The sequence below is a fragment of the Esox lucius genome, chromosome 23, assembly GCF_011004845.1.
Source record: "Esox lucius isolate fEsoLuc1 chromosome 23, fEsoLuc1.pri, whole genome shotgun sequence".
NCBI lineage: Eukaryota > Metazoa > Chordata > Actinopteri > Esociformes > Esocidae > Esox > Esox lucius.
In genome coordinates, this window is record NC_047591.1 from 18,535,351 (window position 1) to 18,553,100 (window position 17,750).

At 46.8% G+C, this 17,750-nt stretch overlaps 1 protein-coding gene across 9 annotated transcripts in view; it reads left to right on the plus strand.

The window, feature by feature from the left end:
* Window positions 1–17,750, plus strand: part of nav3 (neuron navigator 3) — a 142,155-nt gene that overhangs the window by 36,852 nt on the left and 87,553 nt on the right. For 8 of the 9 annotated variants that reach the window (XM_013140172.3, XM_013140174.3, XM_013140175.3 and 5 more), the window contains exons 2-5: window positions 1,350–1,467; window positions 2,208–2,260; window positions 11,513–11,585; window positions 15,033–15,207. In XM_013140172.3, the coding sequence (XP_012995626.2) occupies window positions 1,350–1,467; window positions 2,208–2,260; window positions 11,513–11,585; window positions 15,033–15,207 (419 nt within the window). Of the gene's footprint in view, window positions 1–1,349; window positions 1,468–2,207; window positions 2,261–2,967; window positions 3,053–11,512; window positions 11,586–15,032; window positions 15,208–17,750 lie in introns of those variants that run through there. The other variant, XM_020042787.2, reaches the window with a different exon arrangement.

A 17,750-nucleotide genomic window follows, 5' to 3' on the forward strand; every position in this document is an offset into this window, starting at 1 on the left:
CCGAAGTGGGTTTTAGCTAAGTTTCAGTGAATGGCATTCTAAGTAGACCGCTGGTTGTCTGAAACTCACAGAGGGAAAAAAAACCTCCACAGAGCCCCTTGCATTTCTGAGGGGAATGTGTCATTGAACATCCCACATGCTGGCTGAGTCCTCACGAACGCGCGCGCACGCACGCACGCACGCACCCAGACACACATGTACTGTAGGATATGAGAAAACAGCCCCTCGCTTTTTTAAAACTAATCCGAGGATAACAAGAAGAGAGTGAGGCTTGGGTATGGTTGCCGGCTCCACTACAAACCCATGAGGTACGGCTTTCTCCCATCAACCCCCCAGAGAGACGGAGATGACGTGCAGGAGAGGATAGAACAGACAAACCAGTGGAAATAAAGTCTGTCACGGAAGAAGAGACGGCTCTGTGCCTTTCTCTGGAGTGTCTCGGCGAGTAGCACGCGGCCTTGGTGGATTGAAAACCGCTGCAGTCACTTCGTTCCTCCTGTAGTTCCCTGCCTGCAGTCTGATAGATAGTATTCCAGGATGATCCTCACGGAATGTGTTTCCAGCGAGATTCGGGGACTGCCTGAAGAGTCGGAGGAGTTGCACTGATAGACCACAGACCTGACCACAGACCTGACCCCCGGACCTGACCCCCGGACCTTGACAAAATCCCCACAGCTGCTGGTTTTTAATCAACCATACAGTACATAACAGTTCAACATACTGGTGTATGGAGTCAACTGAAAGACACACGGAAACAGCAGTTGCAGTGATAAATGGATAATCAGTAACTGATCTGCCATCCTGTTTGAAAGGGTGATCTGTTCCACTTCCTTATGTGGTGGAGTGAGGTCATAAACCCAGCGACTCATCCTCATGCTGTAGGCGTCTGTTTTTGATGAAATATTTGTGTTTGTGTTGGAGAGATGAATTGGGAACCGGCTGTTTGGTTACTACTCCCTGGTGCTCTGTGTGTGCTAACTTCAACTGAAAGGGAAACCGTTTCTGGGCCATAGGAGGTCTGAGGCTGTGTGTGTTAAATGTGGCCGAGGTTAGCAGTGACCGTGGTACTAAACCAAACGTGACTCATACCTCAAATAGGAAATGCAGAGTGCTATGATTCCTGTCTTCAGATTAGTCAGATCGTCTTGTAGCACTTTCTGTCTCCCTCCCTCTCCCTCCCTCCCTCTCCCTCTTTCTCTCTCTCTCTCTCTCTCTCTCTCTCTCTCTCTCTCTCACAAAGCTGAAGATCCTGCCAGCCCCCATTGGTCTGCCTCTCTCTGTCTCCGTTCTTTCTGTTTCTCTGTGGTCATGGATCCCGTTCTTACCCCCTGTCCTCCTCTCTGTTCTAGATCTACACAGACTGGGCGAACCATTACCTGGCCCGGTCCGGCTGCCCACGGCTCATCAAAGACCTGACGATAGACATTGCTGACGGAGTTCTGCTGGCAGAAATCATCCAGATCATAGGTGAGAGAACACACGCATGCACCCACCCAAACACAGACACACACACACACACACAATGATAAAAAAAACTCACATAGAAACAAACACTTAGGAGGTAAGTTATTCTCTTGTTAGATGGAGGAAACCCTTCATATTACTGAGCCATAAAACAGACATTCAGACCAAACGTAAAAGCTCCATCTTCACTTTCAACTCTAGCAGGGGAGAGTCCACAGTCCTGGCAGCACACTACACAAAGATTGTAAACTATTTATGCTCTATTAAAGCATCTGTCCCCCATGTGTGTCTTTTACCAAGCCCGTATTGGCTCGTGTTGATTTTTCTTCCTCTGTTTTTTCCACCTCCCGGGCTGTGTTGAAACTTTAGCCCGGCTCTCCAGAAGAGACAATGGCCCAAGATGCCATGTCAGTAACGCTCAGGCAACAGCTGATGAATTAGCATCAGTGGAGAGTTTTCTTTTCCCAAACTTTCACGGCTCCATGGTCATGGCTTGGGGCATTCCTACACACACGCGCGCACACACACTGATACAAACACAGGCTGAATGTGATCCATGCCTCTCTGGACAATTAGTTGGGTTCTGAAGGTTCTTAGTTTGGTTCTGGAAGTTCTTAGTTTGGTTCTGAAGGTTCTCCAACTGACCAGATGTCCTCTTGCTCAAAACGGTCACTGCTGCTTGGCTGTGTGTTGAGTCACTTTTGGGAAGGTTTCACTGTATAATTTTTTTTTTCTTCTTCCAGCAAATGAAAAAGTGGAGGACATCAATGGCAGCCCCAGGAGCCAATCGCAAATGGTGAGCTTGCACATTTTACGGTTCTTCTTTGAACGTGTGATGGCATTATTTGTGGAATTGGTTTATTTTGGTGTCATCATATTGACATGTTAGTCTGGTGTGGAATTGTAGTCTGCACATTTTACAACATGCTTCTTAGGTCTTCCCTTACTATTCAGATACAAACTGAGTTCTAGCACACTCTGAGTCTACAAAATACTCCGTTAATGGTGTGCCTTCCTTTATGGCCAGCCAGAACATTACATTTCAATCTAACACTAATTCGGGGTGGTCTGTTTTGGCATCTTCTCCACTACTGTAGTAAATAGAGTCAGGGCTTTGTAAATGTTTTTTTAGTGGATGCTGAAGGGTTTTAATTCTGTCTCAGAGGAAAAAGACATCAGGTTTAGTGTTTGACCAAAGCTCTGTCTGGGCCACTTTGTCACACTGGTCACTAAGGATTCTCTCCCAAAGGGCCCCAAGCATGTTGGTCCAGACACTAGCAACCGCTGTCCGTAAAGGATTCAGTCTGGTGTGTGAGGGTGTGTGTGTGTGTGTTCCAGTCTTTGTCTCAGTCACTCAGAGCCCATTGATCCAGCACCTGCTTGAACCACAGAGGCCGTGCCAGTCCCCTGATGGGGAGGGGAACTTGACTTTGAGGAAATACGTCTGCTTGTTGCTCGGGGTATATGGGAACGTCAGCACACCCACACTTGTGGAGACGTGCTGCACTGAGCAGCTCTGGAGAGATGAACCAATTGAACCTCAGAGCTGCATGGATTAATGTCAAAGGGCAATTCTGGAACACCTAAGGTAACAGTTGGAGAGTTGGAGGTGATGTTTTCAGATTGAAGAGCTTGCTAGTGAATTAAGTGGTGCTGTGCTGCTTTGCCAGTAGATGTGCCTGCTCAGGATTATGTGGGATTGGGTTTATGAAACAAATGTGTGTGGTGATGGAAACTGTTGTTGCTACCGTATGAGTGGGGAATAATCTTAATTATCTCTACATTTCATTCAGCTAGATTGGAATATTGACAAAATAATTTGATGTCAAATACTGTAAGCTGTAAAAAAAATAATAATATATATATATATATATGCTATTTAGGACCTAAAGGGGCTCTTCAGCTGTGTGCATAGAACCATTATTGTTTCTACAGAAACAATAACATGCCTACAGAGATTCTTGTGTGGCTGTTTCTGTGTGAAATTTCTGTAAGTTCAATTAAATAGCGTACTATATTTATTGTTATATAGTATTTAACAGCATCAACTATTAACCTCACATACTGCTAGTACTTTGTAGGAATTAGAATTAAAGTACAAAACAGGGAGAATGTAATATAAAAGGAAATGCAAAGAGGTTTGACATAACCTATTCTTTACTCCTTCACAATAAATTGTGTTTGTCTACATGCTACCCACTGTTCCTGAGTGGAGAAATTATTCATTCTTAAAATCCTATTCACTGGGCTTTTTTTGAGCTCATGGCTGTCTAGCTGATCAACACGGAGAACACATTTTCAGCTGGCATCTCTCGTTGCCTGAGGTAATCAGAGGAACAGGCTTCTTTCTGACGCAGCGTCTTCTGTGCTTCCTATACCTCCCAGACTAAGCTGCATGCATAATAAACTCTCTCCTATTGATCTGCCTCCACTCAGGTCGGCTAATTAATCTGGCTGTGAGAGAATGTGTTTAAACGCTCATCTGAGGGGCAGGCAGGCAGCCAGCCGCTAGAGACCGCTAATTGACCCCGTCTTCGTTTGTTCTCAGTAACTGAGAGGGCAGGGGTCAAGGCTTCCCGGTCAACTGGGTTGTACCCAGGGGTGGAGAACTGCAGCCGGAACGCAGGTACGCTTCGCCTGTGAGGGATGGTAGCAATTCCCAAGGCCCGGTGTTCAGGCCGTGGAATTCCAACTGCATATTTCCAAACGTGCCGCTTTGGTTTGCTGGGAACTGGAATTGGGAGTCTCCACAGACCACATGCGGACCACATCCTGACCCACATGTACTGTGTGGCCCCAGTGGGGAGAGTGGGCCATTAAAGGCCAGCTGAGCAAAACAGGGACAGCTATTTTCAAGGATTTCTTTAGATTTTGTCTCCTAATACCGGCTTAGCCTTGTGGACAGGTACTCATGGTTAATTAAGACCTCACATCAGAGCCCTGCGCTTTTAACTGCCCTTTTGGGATGTCTCGTATCCTTCCGGCTTGCTTTGGACTGATCTTCTGCATACTGCCGTGGTATTAGAACTTTTCCCAAGTAAAATAATGTATGTGGACCTGACATTTTGGGGGCAGAAATGATTGCTCCCCACCCCACCACGAGTGTTTTAAAATCAGCGTGTCCTTAAAATAAACTTTATATTGAACCACAGAGGCCGTGCCAGTCCCAAACATTTGCATATTGTCACATCCCAAAAAAATCTGTTCTCTTAATTCTTATTTTGTTACTGCCACTGCTGTATCCCCCCTGACTTTGAATAACAATATGTCGTTCTAACACTGATTGTTCTCATTAGAGGCATCGTTGTCAGTTGGCTGCATCGCACAGGCATTTCAACCACAGAAAAATGCAGACATGACTTGAGCCCAGTTTACTGTTTGTCTGAAGAAGCACCAGTGAACTGGTTTGTGTAGTGTATATGCACTGTATATAGTGCATGTGAGTCATAAAATGTTCTCCCATTTCATTTTTGTTTACATATGTGCTTTCGGTCTATGCTCAATGTTTTTAGGAACCCAAGAAGCCCCCGACAGTTTCCCCGTGGGGATAATGAAGTTGTAATATTTTTCTGTACAAAGACTCTATGTCCTGAGACATCGATGTTTGCGTCGGCCAAGCAGCACTTTTTTACCGATTCCTGCCTAGTGTCATGCTTAAGAAAGAGGCTCATGTTCCACCAGTCATTTTAGGTGAGGTCGGTCGGCTGGCTGGTTCTGTCTCCAATCGCGTGAGAGGGGCGGAATCGAGTTCAAATGTTTTTTCGTTAAGGACTCGCGAGCCGCCCCAGGTCGTCTGGGGCCCGTCTGTCAGCAGCCAATCGGCGGGGGCGGGGCGGGCAGCCATGATATCCTGCGGATTGACACGACGTGCTAAACCGGCCTGGCGTTAAAGCCCGTAGACTCATCACCCAATGTGGGGTGCCGGTGCGGGTTCCTTTCGAGGTCACCCTGTAGAACATCTGTGGGGTGTTAACACGCGTTGCTGTCCGGGCCTATCCACGCGTGGCGAGGATCCGCTGGATCTGGGAATCCTGCGACAAATGAAGGTCCATGATGCGGGACCTGGGCGGCGGTCCCGTCTGTGATTGGACGACAGGTGTACACAATTAGTTGTCAGATGGAACAGAAAGCCCCGCCCCCACTGATCAAAGAATGCACACGCATCGCATCCTGGGTAGAGACGAGTGCCTATTGGACAGACAAGAAGGAAAATCGGCTGGTCTTTTGGAGTTTTGACCTCGGGCACCCCCATCTAGTGTCTCATTGCCACTGATTTGAACCAAACCATAGATACATTTCCATTGTTCATCCACGCAGGCCTAGCCACGGAAGGAAGCTCTTTTGGAGGGTTTGGCCCCTTGCACGTGTTGGCTGTTAGAACTGACGGGGAAACACCTACAGGTCGGATATGTTCTCTCTTGTACCCCGCGTGGACCTATTTAATCAGTCATTATAAAAAAGAGGTCTCAACGGCTGTCCTATTAAAAGGGAAGAAAAGCTGACTTGTTAAAAGGGTTTTGGGAGGGAATTGCTAACCTATGCTTTATCTCTGCTCTCCCCCACACAAACTGAAGTTCCTGCCAGATTCCATCTGTCTCCGTCGCTCCCGCTATAGCTCTCGTCTCACTCTCTTGCTCACTCTGTTGCTGTTTCTCTCTTTTCTTCCATCATTCTCCCCCTGGTGTTATATATGGGACACTTCCTGAAATACTCCATTGATTTCTTAAATTTTTTTTGGTTAGAAAAAGCCCCCTTTTAAAAAAAAAAATGTTTCAGTCAATTTGCCCTAATCGGGCTCGACACAACAGCTATCTCAATCAACTTCAATTTTGAAGGGCAAGTGTGAGAATAGTCACACAATCATATATTCTGAAGTCTACCATTTTAGACCTGGAGCAAATAACGTAAAGGACTAAATAACACTGTGGTCAAAACGTGTCAGAAACGAGAAAATTGGGTTTCATTTGGGACGTGCCCTCATTGTGGTTTGGCTTAGAAGGTTTTGCGGTCACTTGCTTGACTGTTGGTCAAGCGAATGATGAAATCTTAGGAGTAGGGGTCAATCCTCGGGTAACACTCTCTGAGTGTTGCTGGTTGACAGATGATACGAATGTGCAATGGATGGGGAAATCGCTACTGGCTATTCTAGTTGATGTATTTCAACCGGGTTGTGTACTTGCAATTCAGAGATCCCTGTGTTTCTGTTTCACCACTTACATCCAGACCGCACAACAATTTAACAGACTGCTCTAAGACAAAAAAATAATGTGTTTGAGGACATTTGAGTGACTTGTGCATTTCCCAAGTTTCTGAGGTTTACGTCAAGTTGGCCCAGTCTGTCGAAAAGGGGATCCTTTCAAGGGAGACCAGGGGAAATCTCTATTTTGTAGGCTACACCCCTACTTGCCGTCACACACCCGCCAAACGGAGCTTGAGTGGTATTAAATTTGAGCCAGCCTCTTATAATCGGAAGAAATCTCATGCACCTTTCAAAATCCCTCCCTGCCTGCCATTTCAGAGACAGTTTTGCTTCATGGCTTATCAGCTGTCACTGAATTTGGATGCATGGAAAGTATCTGCTTTTGGGGGGGGGGGGGGGGGGGGGGGTCAATACTCGGTCTCATGGAAATGGCAGTGAGTCTGGCCTCTAACGTGGACTAAATGAGGGGAAGCATTAATGGATAATGTGGGTGTTTCATTAGAGATGCGGGCATGAACGACTTCCTTTCAGGTTGGCTTTAGAAGGGCCAGTCAGCAAGAAAGTGATGGCATTAAAGCTACATTTCATTCACGTTCGACGTTACAAACGACAGGAAAATCCTCCAGCCAGAAACCCCTCAGACTCAATACCGCGGTCCATCATGACCAAAGAATTACATTGTCTTGTTTAAGTTTCTTCTTTGCTTCTGGGTTTCATTCAGCTGTTCTTAGTTGCGGTCCAAGGGGAGCTCTGGTTGGCCTGTTAAGATTTGGACTTCAAAGCCCTCCACTCTGACCAGCTCATGCCCGACTAAAGTGATTAAAGCACAATCATGCAGTAAAGCATCTCATTTATGTGTCGCTGTAGTCTAAATGATCGGCTTGCTCATTAGACTTTAGCGCCCACAGGAGTTTATGGGCCATCATCGCCACATGTCTGCTGTGTGCGTAACTTAAAGGAGAATGTCACTCTTTTTCCAACTGATTTTAATGTTTTTCTCTCCATGAAAGTGGTCTGTGAGCCAACATTCTTTAAGGTTTAGTTTTCTATAAACAGCGTTTATAAACTTTACTATTTCTTCTATTTAATTTTAAGACGCGGTGGCTAAAGTTAGCTGAAATAGTAATCGATGGTTTCATTTTACAAAATGTTTGTTAATAGAAAACTGAACCATGGTTTAATGTTTCTCTTGATCCATGGACTACATGGATCCATCTTCCAGTTGAGGAAACCTCTAACATCTAAAATAAAAAATTCTCCTTTAATGGAACAGGTTTGTAAAATAACAAAGCTAACATTGGCCCTTGACAGTGATTTAGAATGTGTAAGCATAACATTGAGTTTGCGGCAGTACAGAGTTTAATGCACAATCTTCTAAGTTGTGGTGAAGGTATTTGTGTGGTATTTGTGTCATTGCAAGGTATTTGGTGTTGTTTAAACCATGTAGCTTTTAGGATTTTGTCATTGAGATGTGGGCCCATTGATCATTGGACAGTTGTGTTTAAGACACAAAACTTGCTGGATACCAATAGAGGCCCAAAGAGCTTCAGCACATTTTTGAAGACTTGGAATTTACAGGAGCAATATTATAGCCCAATACCTTGATGCATGCTGTTTATCGACAAAATAGTGTTTGATGTACAAAGATTTTAACTGAAGGTACAATTTGTAACGTTTGAACATTTGGACTGTTGGAAAAATGTGAAAACGCAATATCAGTGAGACTATCAATATCATGTGAGTATTCAAATAGCCTTTGCACTCACTGTGTACACCCGTGGTATTTTGGGCCTTGTCCCGGATGTTGACTGGATGTCTGGGGCCCATCCGGGGCCAGGTGGGCAGAACCAAAACGGACCAAAGAAGCTGTAGCCAGCTCTGCTCAGCTAGAATATTAATGTCGTATAAGACTGCAGGATATCCACTGTTAGTCCTTGCAGAGCTTGCAAGCGGAATAGCTCTCAGGAACCTAGTTGTCTCATGAAGAAAACAAAAACAACTAGTCTTTGTGGTCAGCTCAAAAGAGGGTTTAGACAATCTAATCTTTGTCATGGACAACGTTGGCTTAAACTACCTTTTCATTTGTCGGTTTATAATCTCTGGGGGCCTAGTCCAAATTGTCAAATCACTTTTCTCATGTGTTACCTTGAAGTGTGGAATAAACACGACTGGTCGCAATGTTTTCATCTGAGTGCCAAACAGTCACTTTAAATGGCACTCATGTTGGCCAGCCACGCACATTTGTTCATGCTCAAAACATTTCTAGCACCCAAACAGTTCACCTGCAGTTTGTTTTATTCAAAAAAAATCCTTAAGCGTACTGACATTCAGCCATAATGATCAGTACACTTGAAGCTTTTATTGACTTGTGAAGTGCTTGTCCATATCTACATCTCTACTTATCAACCACCTTTGCACCATCCGAGTTCTCTCTGGAACCACAATGCATTCTGGGTGGCTGTAGCCTACTGCCAGCTTATTTTCATGCGACTGATGCGAGGTAGTTTCCCAGTGTTGTCTTGGCATTTATTTGTAATTATTGTGATGGACTCAAATGTTACCATCATGCCGTAACACCGCAATTTATTTTGCAACGGACCGCACAGGCTTATTTTCGTCCATGATCGCAGACTTAAGAACATCAGTTACGATGCTTGTCTAAAATCAGCAGTCACTTTCTGACAATGTATGTTTGCGTTCTTGTCAGTTCTGTGTTTATTGGATTTTTTTTTTTTTTTAAAGCTGAATCAGTGATGTGTGCCTCATCAAAATGTCTCCAAATTGCTTTTAATGACTTTCATATGTGGATCTGTAAAACATAAATTTACGTTGAAGCCATTAAAAAATCCCTCAAAGCCAGACCGCTCCTCAAAATGACGGGTCAGCCAAAAAGTAGTGGAACATCAACGCTCGACTCATTCCCAATGACTCAATGAAGACATTTTTAATTCATTTTAGTCTGCTTGCTCTGCTGTCATTGAGAATCACAATCTACAGCAACAATATTCTTTCTAAGACAACCGGGACCATAATGTAATCACAAAGACTTTTTTGACTTCATGTCGTTTTTTTTGAAACCGTGGTAGCTATTTAATCTGATACACAAAACTCTTCAGAGACAATGTCCAAATGTCAGCCGAAAGCAAGGCTCAAATGTGTTTTTGCTCCTCTATTTTCTCCTTTTAGTACAACCAGACACGCTGCATTGCTCTCAGCCTCCCCAACAGATTAACCGACTGTTTTCCTAAGGGTCTCCAGTGTTTGTCCCTCCCTGCCTGGGACACAGATGCTGCGTGAAGATATCCGTGGATATATGATGCCGTAAATATTTTGAAAGTAGCCGTTTAGAGAGTGTAATTGCCGAAACATTAGTCCGAGGAGGCTGAAGTGATACCCCGCTGGTCTTGTTGATTACATTTCAGTAGTGTTTACACTGCGGTCGCTTCATGCTTGTGGCCCGTTCAAATTACCTGGATATAGTCAGTTTATTTTCCCACAACCGCTCTCATAGGAAGAAGGCGCCTGCACATTTAGGCCAGCAAGCGACCTAATTAGACTCGACTTAATTGGGAAATGATGACTGTCGCGTACGGTGCTCAGCACATGTCACTCCGCTGCGATGAATGTGCTGTACACACTTTTACAAGAGAAGGGTTTAATCAAAGAGTTGTGCCGTTGGGGGTGTCTGGGTACACACGTGTGGGACTAACCACATGTGAACGGCTCGGATATTCCTGCTTCTTTTTTTTCTGTCCACTTGTGTTTCTTGTGTTGCGGAGGCGGCTGGAGAGGCTGTGATCCCCTCGTTCTGGCTCCAGCCCCGGTTGATACAGGCAGTGTAAACAGCCATCACTCCTCCCGGGCCTCCCTCCTCGTTGCAGGTCTGGCTGCCGCTGGGCTGGGCTAGAGCCGGGAATGGGTACAGTATGTCGAAGTCAGACGAGACCCATTCGCCTGCAACAACGGGCTGTAAATCCACATCCTTTCCCTCTAAAAAAAAAAATACATAAATAATGGGTCAGTGCCAGGCTAAGCGCCGTCCGTGTAATGTTACCGTGCTATAGAAAGTGCCAGCACCGTGGAATGACAACGGTAAGCGTGACCGAGATTTGTGTCTGTGTTTGCAAGGGTCGCCGGGCAACTGAAAAAGGTGCCGACAGGCGTCGTCAGAGAAACTTAGTGATCCTAATCGATGCGCTCGAAACATCTGCCTTTTAGTCGACAGCGTGCGCTTGTCCACACGACGGATCCACAGAGATTCCTTCTCCGTTTCTCCGGAAGTGTGTTTCCACTGAGGATCCAGACCCACTGAAACGCGCAGAAAGAATCCATTAAACTCCGCCGGTGCTTGGTGCCCCCCCTGGCCGGCCCTGCACGCCTTCGCCGCACACCCAGGTGCTGCATGGCCCAGCGTAACCCGTTGCCCTGCGGTGTCCTTCCCATGAAGGCCCTCTGGGTGCCAGGGGCTGAGGGCGGAGTGTCATTGTTGATTTTCAGGGCTTCCAGCCAGGCGTGCATCGTGTGGTAATTGGCCTCAAGTGGGCTGCTTGCCTCTATACTGTAAGCATACCAACCGTGACTGGGGCTGCGGTCTGTGTAGGTGGGAGACACTGTGGTCACTATGCCCAACGGCCAGGCTGACTCCCGGGGTCATTTATGGGTCGAGGGGGCTCTGCCATTAACGGACAATGGCTGCTTTATGGCCACTGGGTTGATTAGCCCCTAACCGTCCCGCTGAGGCATTAGGCAATCTGAATGTCAAGTAGCCGCACAACAACAGGCCACCACATCCGTCGTGCATTTCTCCACCGGCTGCTTGTTGATCTCCTCGTATTCTTTTGTCCTCAGACCGAGAATGTGGACGCCTGCCTCAGTTTCCTGGAAGCCAGAGGAGTGAATGTACAAGGGCTCTCCTCAGAAGGTAAGGCTGACACCTATTCATTCATGGAGTTAAATGTATACCGATTGCTTTTGGCCCGTGTGGCTTGAGGGAAACATACAATGGGAGGCATAGAGCTCCAACAGGAACGGTCAATGTAATTGATCACGGTACACATAGTTTCTGAATAGCTCAATTAAAGATTCTCTCCTCCACATTTCTTACAAGCTGCCGTTAAATAGAAATGCTGGCCCACTGATTTGGGTGTTAATGTGCCTGTACAAGTCCAACTGCAATTGAAGACCAGCGTTTGCTGCACCAGGCCTCTGAGTTTGACTTTAAAGTCTGGGGAGGTGAGGACACCCTTGACCCCTTGCAACAGCCAAAATAGACAACAGCCTGACAAGCAACTATGAATTCTGACCCTCTAGGATCAGCAAAGGGACTTTGCCAGCCTGGAATTTTAACGGGTACCTAAATTTACAGTTGATTTGGTTACTCAGCTGTGCAGCCTGGTTTCTATGCACTTTGTGTCGCTTCCTTCCTGGGCCAGGATCTCTGCCCCAGTGGGCATGTACGTGTGAAGCAGGCCAGGCGTGCCATTTTGAGCTGGTGAGGACTATCCCTTAATTGAATTAGCTGTGGGATTTCAAGGTCTCCATACGTTTGTGGTTAGTTTTTACGAGGCATGAAGTTTGAAAAGAACTGGGTTGTTTGATGTGTCTGTATGGTATAGGATTTTTCCAAGAAAACAATCTTGTTTTATTAATACCCCCCCAGAAATAGTTCCCCCCCCCCAGAAAGCTGCTTTTGGGCGATCTTGTCCTCAGATGTGCCAGATGTAATGATCTTGTTTGTCATGCTCCAAAGTCTCAGAAACACACCCCAATGTAACTTCATAGCAAGTAAAGACATATACAGCCTAATGAATTTGGACTGGACCTGTTATTTTCAATTTAATGCAAGAAAACAGCCCCCCCCCCCCCCAAAAAAAAAAAGAAACATCCAGTAAAAGAAAAGACAGTGTTGCATTGTTATTCAACAAGACCCGCCTGTTGAGTTATATTTCCTCTAGACCAAACTAAGCCATCTAAAAGTTTGACCCCATCAGTTGTCCTTCTGGCAGTTCATATCAGCTGGGGTCGTCCCTGGCAGGTCATTAAGTGCGGGGTCAGGGAGGGGTCGGTAAGGTGAGGGAGAACCAGCTGTACATCAGGGCCCAGGTTTTTGCGCTGGGCTGGAAGGTCCGGTGTGGGGACTGCGACCCCAGCCGACACTTCCACCTCGACATCCGTTGTCACGGATGCCTGTTTGAAGAGGCCGGTTTTGTCATTGCCAGGTTAGCCACACCTCTGCTTGTCAGGTCGGCCAGGGCACCTGCAGTACTCACCATCGGTTGCCACGGTGCCCACCCCTTGTCTGTACAACCAGTAGTGTCGGGTTCATCTTCATCACGTGGCTGTAGATGGGAGGCAAAGGTCAGGACTAGTTATGGAAGTGGTTTCTCAGGTGGTTGGGGAACAGAAAAGCTGGAAGAGGAAGTGCTTTTTGAAATACTAGATGTAGAAATCTCAGGTTAGTATATCTTTAAAAGGCAAATATATATTAAAGCATCCTCTTTCTCTAATCAACGTTCCTCGGTCTTGGTCATTAGGGTTAATATTACTGAAGGAGGCCGAGGCTAAATTGGGCCCGGTCTGAGGATTAAATCCAGAAAAGATTAAATGAGGTGACTGGTAGTTCAGCTGTCAAATTTCCCCTCACTACTTTTCCTGTGTCATTCAGGTCTGGCGGAACCCTCCCCCCGTCTCCTTTAAAGTTCTTTTGTGGCCCATAAAAGCAGCCCCCAAAAAAAGAGAAAAGGTTCCCTGAAACACAGTTAACCACTTAAAAGTCTCACAAAGCGAAGCCCATTTATTCTGACTGTGGGCCAAGAAGAACCGGCACTGAAGAGCGGAGAGCACTTAGCCCACGCAGCTTTGAAACTTGGCATAAGATGTGCTCCTGTATGGTGCCCAGTGAATCTTACCATAACTATTGGTTATAAGAATGGATAGCTCTGAGGAAAAGAGCCTCTGCAGGCAGGGTGATTAGAAATAGTTGGGCCAGACCTCTGATAAAGTGCAGGCTGACGTGAGAGGAAACCATATTGTCATGGTGGACCTCGCGCTTTAGCCTATATCTATATCCATTTTCCTCCATCACTGTCAGAATTGCAGCTGTTTTGTTGTTCTCCAAACGGGAACCCTGTTGCGATAACAGTTTTATGAATTGGTTCCACGGCCGTCTGCAGGCCAAGGGAACAGTTGGTTGCATTAATATCAAATATCAGATGTCTGTATTTTCAGTCACGTGGTCAATATATTCCATCTGATACTCTTCAGGATGGTTTCCGAAACAGTGAACACTTTCTGAGGAGATTCTCTGTTCAGCATGCGTTTTTGTGAGCTATTAGGCTTAATCTCTCACAGAGAAAGAAGCCCTTAATGTTTTGACTGGTTAACTCTTAGGCCGAGCCTGTGTTTTGATTTGCTTTTGTGTTCTTTACAAATCTCTAATTTCGAGGCTAGTGAACAATTGCTTTGCTGGTTGCGTGTGGGCAATGTTTGCTTTTCAGGTTAAAATGGCTTGCCTGGACTCTTGCAATGTAACAAAATATTTACTGCTGCCTGAAGTTTTGAAATTGAAAACATCAAGATGAATCTTTCAGTTTTTTTCTTGCAAATCGGCAAACAACAAGCCAAGGATGACTGGACCGGGGAGTTGAGCCCCCTCACGTTAACTGCTGTGTCAGCTGTTGCAATCTTTCAAGTGGCCTTTTCTGAGTCAGCCAATAGAAAGGTTTTGATATGAAAAGCCATTTCACAAGTGGATGCTTAAGCGCTCTGGCGACTGGTGCCCGGGACAGGGATCCATTTTCCTTCCGTCGCAACAGATTAATCATGTCACAGTTTATGATCCCACCCTAACTTTGTTTTTCTGCGTTGAAGTGGTTTTTAAAAACACCAAGACCGTGTTTAGATTGGGCTCGTGCATGGCGGTCACTTGAGGCCTAAGACACTTAGGCAACTTAGGCAAGTCCCGGGTGAGAATAGTCACCGTCCAAACATGGGCAGTGACCTGCAGTTACCGGAGTAAGAGACCGTTGAACAAGACTGTCTAATTACATTTTTGTTCCAGTCAGTACTGTCACGCTGTAAATAACGCCTTTTTCTGGCTCACTTCCTCATTTTGGGGTCAAAACAACACTGAATAATGCAGTCCAAAGTTCTTAGTTTCATTTCAGCTCACACGTCCCCTATGCTTCTCTGGGTGTCAGATCGCTGTTCTCACGGCCAAACGCACGGCCACACAGGAAGCTCATTTATTAATTCAGATAGCAGGCACTCTGTTTTTGTACTGCCCGAGTGACTTGCTCTGGTGGCCCGGGTTTGGAATTGAAGCCACTCTCCTGACGCGATGCGCTCTGTTCTCCTCCCTACCCGTCAGAGATCCGGAATGGGAATCTGAAGACTGTCCTGGGGCTCTTCTTCATTCTGTCGCGCTACAAGCAGCAACAGCAACACCAGCAGCAGTACTACCAGTCCCTGGTGGAGCTAACCCATCAGACCACTGGGGCGGCGCCAGCGAGCCCCCTCAAAACGCAGCAAGAGATGCAGTCCAGGTAGGCTCAGTTTTTCAGTTTTTATTTTATTTATTTATTAAATGCGTAAGGGACCTGGGCAGTGGTTTGAAAAACACAAACAACATCTGTTAGACAACCAATAGTTTTCCTCACAGTTTCTCAGGGTCGGTTCAGTTTTCCACAGATGCTGATATTGGCTCATTTCGGCTATCTCCTCGCTAATGGGTAATGATTGGATTGTCTTCAGAGCCATCTCAATGCACACCGTCGTAGAACTTAGTAAATACACTGTGTACAATTTCCAGACTTAGTTTGAGTATTGTTAGTATTGTGTGTCACATTTTCAGCTACTATATCGGTGTGTTATTTCTGGGAATGTGAACACATTTCATCTTGGCATCATTTGGATTTGGTGTGTCATTAAAATACACCATGTCATGTTCAAAGGGCTCCGTTCTATATACTGTCACTCTATTTAAAAAATAAAAAAACAGCAACAACATTGCAGCTGGCAGAGGAACATTTCAACATGTTGCAGAAGTAGACCAAAGTGGACCCTGTTACTGCCCACCAAGCAATTAAAAACATAAAGAAACCCAACCCCCGGGATGTAAATAGACAGCCCAGCCTGAGAGAAGCATCTAAAGCGGGGCCTACAATACCACACGAGTGGCATTGCCCTGACTAGCTCGCGTTACGCTTCCTGGCCGGGCCCTGCTCCGGCCTGCTGCTGGATGGGTTTTACTGGATGTTTTCTGAGGAGTCCATGGGTTACTGTCCTTGTTGATTTTGAGAAGTTATGTGAGTAAGTCTAGGCGTTTTCGGCTGGTGGTGGCTGGGGGGAGCGGTGCACAGCTGCTCTCCATTCCTCCCACTCGGGGTGGGGGGTGGGGCGGGGTGGGGGGGGCTCTCTGGGTCTACTCCTCCCCGTCAGAAGCAGCAACGAGGCAACAGGTGCAGGCCTGAGACCCCCGGGGGTCTCGGCGTGGACACAAGGCCGCGGCCTGCATTCCAGGCACGCCACCGCCTCCGCTACTGGACGGCCCGGGCCATAATGCCGAGCGCCGGTGATGTCACACGGCATGAGTGGGCCGGGGGGGGGGGGGGGGGGGTGTGACGGAGAGACACGATTAGCCTGGAGCCGGGGGGGGGGGGCTCGCTAAATGTATGGGGACAACAGCAGCCTCCTTCAGGTCTGTCAGGCACCGTTATGTCGCTCTCCCCTCCGTGGTCAGCGCCCCCCAGTGAAGGCCGTTTTCTGTGACCCTTCACCGCTAAAGGAAGTGGCCCGGAAATGTGTGTGTGTGTGTTTTACTTCAATCTGAATTCATCTAGACTGGTTGTTAATGAAGCCTGTGACAAGTAATAATGATTATATTTTTCACGCTCACACACTCCTCTCCCCTCTTTCTCCAAGACAGTGAAGCCCAACATGGTGTCGGCGGCAGGTGCTGGCTATAGAAAGCCTGGTGCTGCAACCATAGCCGTGGGCTGTGCGCGTGTGTTAGTGTCCCTGCCTGTCTGTGTTAGGGGGAAACTCCCCTATTTGTTGCCCGCGACACCCAGGAGCCTTTAGGACTAGGACGTTAGGAGTTAGGAGCCAGCGTCTCCTCCCACTTAGCTCGCCATGTCCCGTGGTGAACAAGTTGACCCCGTTGTCTCGCGCTCGCGCCTGCCCACCGCGAAGTCCCGGGAGAGCAGGAGCCGTCTGCCCTATGGGAAAGCCAAGCCTGACCTCTCTAGGTACAGTACTGAGCCCCGTGTCTGTCTGTCTGCCTGTCCTGTCGGCTTTCTGTTTGGCCGGCTCTCCGTTCTGTCGTTTCGCCCCCCCCCCCCACCGGCTCAAAGCGAAGAGTCATAAAGTTACTGTGTCATTGGATTTGGAGACCGTGTCGATGTCACCATGAACTGGTAAAATTCCTGTGCTTTACATTTGAACACTTGTCTCTCTTGCATTGCTTTGTTTTACGATCGGGCTGGTTTTTCGGGGGTTCTTTTGTGAAGGTTAATTTTCAGTCGCTGCTTATGTGATTTGTTGTTGCTGAGACGTCGTGAGCCTTTCGGTCCGACAGTTTAGTCTACATAAGCTATATAAATAAATACATTGTTCGAAGAGCCGGCATGGACGCGGTTAGGGATTTAATGGCGCTGTCATTGTGTAATGGCACTAAGCATGTATGTCTTCATTGGGGTCTGAGAGGTACAATTGAGGAAGAGGTGGAATTCGCACTCCCTCATTAAAGCCCTGTTAAAACAGCGTGAGTTATAACTGTGTGCGCGCGTCACTGTGTGGGTGGACATCTTCATATTTGCTGTCAGCAGTCCCTGAGGTTAGGTTGGAGTTAAAATCAAAGAGACCACAATGTGGGTGGGTGGGTGTGGGGGTTTTGGGGGGGGGGGGGGTGCGCTGCCCCTCACTCTAACTGCTCCTGTATGTCGATCTGTATATGAGCATCCGCAAGGTGACTTAAAACGAAAACTGGTTGACCTCAGAATTGGGGCACCGTTGAGACCAAGTTAATAGATGAACACGGCTCATATCTAACAGGAGAGCAATCCCTCTCCCATTAGTCTTTCATGTC